The sequence below is a fragment of the Musa acuminata genome, chromosome BXJ1-7 (genome assembly GCF_036884655.1).
Source record: "Musa acuminata AAA Group cultivar baxijiao chromosome BXJ1-7, Cavendish_Baxijiao_AAA, whole genome shotgun sequence".
Lineage (NCBI taxonomy): Eukaryota > Viridiplantae > Streptophyta > Magnoliopsida > Zingiberales > Musaceae > Musa > Musa acuminata.
This window is the reverse complement of record NC_088333.1, coordinates 36,699,753-36,707,057: the sequence shown is the minus strand read 5'-3', so window position 1 is coordinate 36,707,057 and position 7,305 is coordinate 36,699,753. Positions and strand designations below refer to the sequence as shown.

Here is a 7,305-nt window from a genome sequence, read left to right as displayed (position 1 = left end):
CATAATTTTCTTCTGAGATAAAAATTTCTCTATTGTCTTGTATAACTTTAATACCGAGAAAATAAGTCATTAAGCCCATGTTAGTTATCTCAAACTCCTTTTTCATAGAGTGCTTACAATATTTAATCATAGAGCTACTATTACCTATAAATATTAAATCATAGAGCGATGATCTCGAACATTGTATTATCAACTCCTTGGTAGATCGTGAACAAGACCTTTTTCTCATTCTTTCTTTGAGTTGTTTTCTTCCTTCTACATTCATTGTTCCTTCTTCTGCTGGACATGGTTTAACAAATCCATCTTCTACAAACTCTCATATATCTTAGAAACTTAGAAAAACCTTCATTTGGATGCATCATATGTTATAATTTTCTTTTGTCAATATAGGGATATGGAGTTGAATGGTATATGAGAAAGGAGCCATAGCTTAACCTATGCTCTGATACCAAATATTAAACTTGATAGGAAGAAGGAATAAAGTTATCAAACAGAGGAAGAGTAGGACACACTTCAATATTCTATATTTCTATCAAAAAATCTCTTTACATAAACTCTATATATTTTATGACAATTGTGGTTGGGTATGCACATTCTATCATGGGATTGGGAAAGGGATATTCTTTAGATATGCTAGGTCTTGGGACTGATAACCTTTCTTATGAAATATACACTTCAACTTCAACAGAGGCCAATATCTTTCCATCATTGATAGTATATGAGATAAAATGGTTAGAACTAAATATGCTGTGATTTATCCTTGGAATATTCAAAATTATTAAGGCAAAGCCAGAATCGGGTTTGTTTCTTCTCGCTCTTGAACCTTTAAGAGGAGAGTTCACTAAATTTGTTGGTGATACTTCTATATATCACATGATGTTTTCAAAGATAACTATATTTTAGATTCTCGTATTCCATTTAAGCATGCTTTCAGCAATATACATGCTAGTGATAGATCTTTGGTGGTTCTAATCTCATTGTTAATCCATATATCACATGATCATTTTTAGTTTTAGAAGCTAGATAATAAGAGGGTTTGTTCTGCTAGGTCTGCCTATCATTTCTTGCTTCTCAGTTGGAATGGTTGATCCTAACATGGACTAGTTTTATTGTTTGTAGAAGCTTCCCGTGCTGCCTCAGGTTAAATTTTTTTGTTGGAAACTTTTGCACCGCCACCTCTCATTGTCAGATTGATCGTCTCAACTAAGAGTGTGCAGTAATGCTACTACTTGTCCCTTTTGTCAATCTAAAGCAGAAACCATTAATCACTTCTTTTTGTGCGTCTTTCCTATTAAATTATGGCAACTCTTTAATTCTTAACTAGATATTCAATTTTTAATGAGGGGGCGCAGTGTCCCAATTCTGGTGGTCAACCCTTGTGGGTTCTAAATGATATTGGTCTTTGGTGAATATGGAGGGCTACGAATGATCTTGTTTTCAACCCCATTGCTTGTTCTGTTTACAATATTTTTCATAAGATAGTAGAATTTGTTCTCTCTAATGACAAGGCAAAATCTTCTGATAGTGTCCAACATATGATATCACTAACTTATCCAAAATGTAGCTTGAATATATATGTTTCCGAATTGTAATCATCCCAAACTTAACTATGAAGTATCTTGATATCTGATGTAGGCATCTACAAAACCCAACCTCACCATCCCTACACTCTATTTAGCATAGCAGCTTCAAGAGCCTTTTCTCAAGTTGGCAAGAATGAAAAGAGTGAAAATTGCAAATAGCTAATATAATTTTGTAACACATACCAGCAACTTGCAAATTGCTTTGAACTACTGTTAAGCAAAGATTTCTGTTTCCATAGATAATACTGGCTTGAGCTTCCCAGGGCTAGTACAGTACACGTTCATTTACAAAGGCTTACATATATTTCAGAATAAAGCATTCGTAGAAGAAGCAAGCATAGTACAATACACATTCATTTACAAAGGCTTACATATATTTCAGAATAAAGGATTCATAGAAGAAGCAAGCATCGTCATACAATCAAAGTGAAATAGGATGTACGAGTAACAAAGAGATATATTCCTATATTCCTTCGTCTTCGTAGAGGAGTTGGTGTATCCATCGATGTACTTATAAATATTTTCTGCCACTCGTGAATAATTAATAATCCTTTCAAGTAAAGCAATGGAGAATGCAGTCGGATTGAGGCACTCTTCGTTTATATCCTTCCATGCTTCGTCAACTAGACCTTGGAGCTTCTTACATGCCACATGCACATCTGTTCCGTATTCTTTCATGTAGCATTGGACTGTGGAGGCAACATGTTCCCTAGTTTGTTCCAACTGTAAATTTCATGAAAAAAGAGGATTAATGATCTACCAACTGAATTCTAATGGATCCTTTCAGGATTTACATGTTCATTATATTAAAACAAATTGATAGACTATTATCAATAATAATGTGTAGATGAAAGGAATTTGGGAATCTACCGATGTGGAAGCTTACAAACGGGAGTTTTTTTGTTTGTACTAGATTTCTTAATATAAAATCATTTAAGGAGTTCAGCAAAACTTTGATAATGCAATTGAGTGACACAAGAAATGCTTTTGAGGAGATAAATAGAAGGAATATTGAAGACAACTTTGGAGATTACCTATTAAACCTCAATTATGGTCCATCTCATCTAATTGGAGAATGTATGTTATTTTCTTTTTCTTTTTTTTGTGTTATCATATTTCTACTACGATAGAAATCAGTGCAAAATTTATTATAAAAAATGTTTATATTATATAAAACACAGGAGATTATATTATGACCATACCTCATGTGAAGCAATGTCATTCATGATACGACAAATTATTGCAGAAGCTTGGACAATCTTTGGGAAACTAGTAATCCATTGAAATGCCTCCTTAGTTGCTATTTCTCCCATTCCAACGAAAGAGGCACATTCGAGCATAGGATATGCTGAACTTATGAGGGAAACATGTTGATGTTCTTCCAAAGTTGGTACGTAATGTTGATCTCTCCATTTGGATTCCTCAAAATAAGCTTCAGATAAATCTTTCATCTGTACCCAAGTAAAACAAAACCATTCCTTAATGTTTGTAATGCATGAGTAGCATCTACAAGTGGGACAATCTAAGTTCAATACTGTCGCATCTCAAATGCTTATTCTTTACATTGGCCATTAGTGGATTCGTTTATTACTTATATAATGCTAATTAATAAAAGTGAAAATAAGAATAACCTTATAATCTCATCACTCACCGCTTCCTTTAGATAGGTTATGCGATATTTCTCACTGGAAGCCAATAAATCTTCAAACTCTTCAAAGGTGTGCATTAGCTTTAGATAATAATCTTTCATGTACTCTGGTAATTGATGAACAACCTTCGCATCCCACCTGCATATGTATTAGTTTCACCATCTTTAGAAAAATAGAACATAAACATACATGTTGTTATTTTGCTATACACAATGACTAAAACTATTATGTTATATTTTATTTTCTTATGTGATATTATCAGTGGCACCATTTGTTATCATCTATTAAGCCATGATAGTAAAAGGTAATCTGTCCATGGATATGAGATTTACGAACCTTTGAATTGCCTCAGTTAGTCGTTGACTCTCCTCCAATGTGCTATAAACATCATATATGTCGTCCAAAATTGAAGTAAGGGCAATCACCTTGGTCGTTATCACTCGTGCACGAGAATAATAGGGTTCAAAGTATACTCCCAGGATCCAGAAATAGCATTCCACCGATCTATCTCGAGCAAAACAGAGATTTTTTGAGGAGGCTAAATCATTCCACCACCTTCAAGTCGTTCACAAATCAAAATGATTACATATCAATTAATGTTTGATGGGAGGAGGAACTAAGCTCAGCAATTAGTCTTCACTTGTTTACATTTGCAACTTGATTGTATCTTTTTTCTTTATAAAATTCCAGAAGAAATATAGCTCCAGGGAATTCAAAAGTGAGGAGGAGCTTACTTGGTGATGTTCTTAAGTTCCTCGCGATGAAGAGATTGCAACAAATTGAAGTCCAACTTTGCAAGCTCCAGGATGGCATCATCTCGTGTGGCATCCTCTTGGTATATAGATATGTATTCTCTTGCCAAGAGCCTTCTAATTCTCCTACAGAGAGGTGTCTCGAGGTCAAGAGACACTTGCGTTGTTAATGGTGGTTTAAGATCAGCTAATGCAGACACTAGGCTATTCCTCGTAAAAGAGATGGCTTCATCAAGAATGATCTCCCCATGAGTCCCAAGATAGGCTGCGTTGTACAAGCTTAACAGTCCTTTCACATCACTCCCCAAGGTAGACATGAAACTCCCTCCCTCATCTTTGAACTTAATTAATTTTTTGTTTTGAGAAAAAACAAACAGTCATATTATCAAAATTAATTTACCGTTTTAAGTGATTACGTGATAATCAATACAATGACTTTTGTGTGTGATTTTTATGTCTATTTTACCGGAGAAAATATTTTTGGTACTGCCAACGTCTATGAGTGAATTAAAAAAAAGATGATTAAAGAAGATCGTATTGTTTTGGAATTAATATATATATATATATATATATGTATTATGTTTGCAAAAGTAATATATATAAATATTACTTTTGCAAACATAATTATAGATAAAACATACAAATACATCTGCTCCAAGGAAACGTAAGAGCATTTTACCAGGGGTCACATGATACCCTTCTTGTCTGAGCAGTCGAAACCGGAGAGCAGTCTCGTAGAGACCATGACAGTTCAAATCGGCATCATGGACTCGTTTTAATGCTCCACTTATTTCTTTCTCGAAGTGATAACTCAATCCAAGAAGCTGGATAGAATCGACCAAGTCCATAGTTTTCAAGATGTCGGTAGTGTCCTTGAACATGCTTCTTACCTGCTCCATCAGTTCTGCAGCTCTCTCTTGCATCCTTGCATCGCACTCCTGCATCCTCCGTAGCATAGCAATTAATTGTTCAACCAACAAAACCGAAAGAAAGTAGCAAGCGCACATTTTTCATGTTAATGAAACATTAACACCATTCGTTCTCGGAGAGTTTCTTGCCTAAAACTTAGAACATATGTGAGATATATGTGTATATACATGCCTGTGTACTGGGGGAGGACTCGGCCTGTAAGATAAAGTAATCACCCCAAACGGTGGGATGGTAGCTTACAGACTTGCGAATCACCACTTCATCACCTGGAACGTGTGGCTGCGAAATTACGTTCTCCATTCTGATCTAGATGCAAGTGATGACAGGATGGCGAGAGCCTGCAACCTTGTGTAGCAATTTATAGTCTTAAATCTGGTTTGGTTTCGTAAGTAACACGTTTTATGAGAAAGAAGATAACGAATGGGCCGTCAGGGACTGTACGCTCCTTTTTGCTTGCCTTATGTTGTAGCTTATCCATAATATGAGAAAGAAGATGACATGTTTTAGCTTATCCATCTTTAATTGGCGTCCACCAGAATATCTTGCAATTGGTATGATTAGATTTGCATCCAATAATATAGGGGAAAGACGAGATATAATTAGTTTTGCATCCATCACGCTTGCTCCCACTCTCGTAATAGAAACTATAAATCATGTATATAATCGTATATTAACTTAATTTTTATTATAAACTCTAAACAGTGTCAAACTCATCATATCAGAAAAAGTCTACTCAGTCTCAAACTATAAATAATATTATATATACTATAGTTTAACTTTCAACATTTTTTGCATGTGTGTATCAATCGAACTCTCTTTTAATTTGAAGTGTTAAATTTCTTTCAAAATCTACCTACATATTCTTGTAGGAGTGATCCACTCATACACTCATGCGTTGGTTCATTTTGGGATGCTGCATCTTCATTCAATCATCAAAACTCCAATTTGATTAGTTACCAAATCATCTCTGCAAGGTAACTCCAATTTGATCAGAGTGAACATAACTTGGATGCTTGAACTTATATTAGATATGAATTGACTCAGATTCGTAACATGAGTAGGTTATATGCTATTCGAACGCATACTAGACTAAATTCTTAGATTTTTGAATTCACATAATCCGAATTGGAAACATTCTTTTAATTTGAATTTCATCCATTAAAATTATGGTTTCATCCATTAAAATTATAGTTTTATTACCGAACAATTACGGTTTCATCCATTAAAATTATCATTTTACCTTTATAAATTCTTTTAATTTCAGTCAACATCCTTAACAGCTTTGCCCTTTAAAAATCAGATATTTTCACTATATATTTTGAAAAATTATTTTTTTTGCCTTTTGAATCAAATATTTTTTACTTAGATAATCAAATCATAGTAAACTTACAAATATAATTTATCATATTAATTTAGAAATGTAACTAAAACATGGGCCAATTATATCATGTGCCTTATATAGGGATGAAATAAGAAAACAATATAATAATTTCATAGGACTATAATATATTGTTCTTGAAAGTCGAGTTAAACAAAACTGGTCTTAGAAAACATTGTTTGTTAATATATGAAAACATTTTTGTCACGTCTCACTCCTTTCCTTTCCCATTCCAACTCTCTCTCAAGGTGATTAATTCTACAAGCGGCACCATGATTAGTACTTTAGCTTCCAAAATACAAAAAGCTTTCTTTGTAAAATTGCTAATAGATTTTTTTTGTAATTTCACACCCCAAAATATAAAGGACTCTTCTTTATAATAACTAGGAACACATTGTTAGGATTGGAGCGACACTAAGAGAGAGGGTTGAATTAGTGCAGCGGATTAAAACTTCGATTTTGAAAAAATCTTTCGTACGATAAAAAGCAATATTAATGAAATCCGATTTTGGAAGCTTGGTAACTTAGAAGCGTATGGAAGCTAGTGACTAAGTAAAGAAGTTTGCAGTATGTAAATGGCAAGAGTAGGATGCAAACCATATAACACAGCAGTTTTAAAGTGGTTCGGTCAAAATGACCTACATCTACTTGCGAAGCCTTCTTCGAAGAGGCTCCCAACTTCCACTAGTAAATCTCTTTATAGGGAAAGGACTAATACCCCTATTACAACTTTTTCAAGTGGTTCATACTCTTACAATTCTTTTCAACAAGATGGGAGGAGATGAATACTCAAGCAATTTGAAAAACAAGACTTGCTAAGACTTTTCTAAGGTTCTTATCTCAAACTATTGCTTTGCAAAAGGTGTATTCTCTGCTGAGAATTGAAGGGTATTTATAGGCCCCAAGAGGATCAAAATTTGGGCTCCAAATTTTGAATTCTCTTGGGTTTTCGAGACTGGTGGTGCCACCGCCTATCAATGTCTTGTCAGGCAGGCGTACAGGCGGTGCCATCG

At 34.3% G+C, this 7,305-nt stretch overlaps 1 protein-coding gene across 1 annotated transcript; it reads right to left on the bottom strand.

The window, feature by feature from the left end:
* Positions 1-1,961: 1,961 nt before the first annotated feature.
* Positions 1,962-5,214, bottom strand: LOC135679723 (alpha-humulene synthase-like). The gene is made up of 7 exons (XM_065193705.1): positions 5,086-5,214; positions 4,626-4,922; positions 3,967-4,325; positions 3,569-3,787; positions 3,235-3,370; positions 2,786-3,034; positions 1,962-2,306 (listed from the first exon to the last, which is right to left on the bottom strand). Exons 1-7 carry the CDS (start codon positions 5,212-5,214, stop codon positions 1,962-1,964), a joined length of 1,734 nt encoding a protein of 577 aa, XP_065049777.1.
* Between the last annotated feature and the right edge of the window lie 2,091 nt (positions 5,215-7,305).

Bases quoted from the DNA above. Each gene is read 5' to 3' on its own strand.
- LOC135679723 (XM_065193705.1), bottom strand. From the start codon at position 5,214: ATGGAGAACGTAATTTCGCAGCCACACGTTCCAGGTGATGAAGTGGTG. The intron at 4,326-4,625 runs GTATGTTTTATC...AAATTAATTAAG, and splicing joins TCCTTGGAGCAGATGTATTT to TTCAAAGATGAGGGAGGGAG. The intron at 2,307-2,785 runs GTATGGTCATAA...TGAAATTTACAG, and splicing joins ATGACATTGCTTCACATGAG to TTGGAACAAACTAGGGAACA.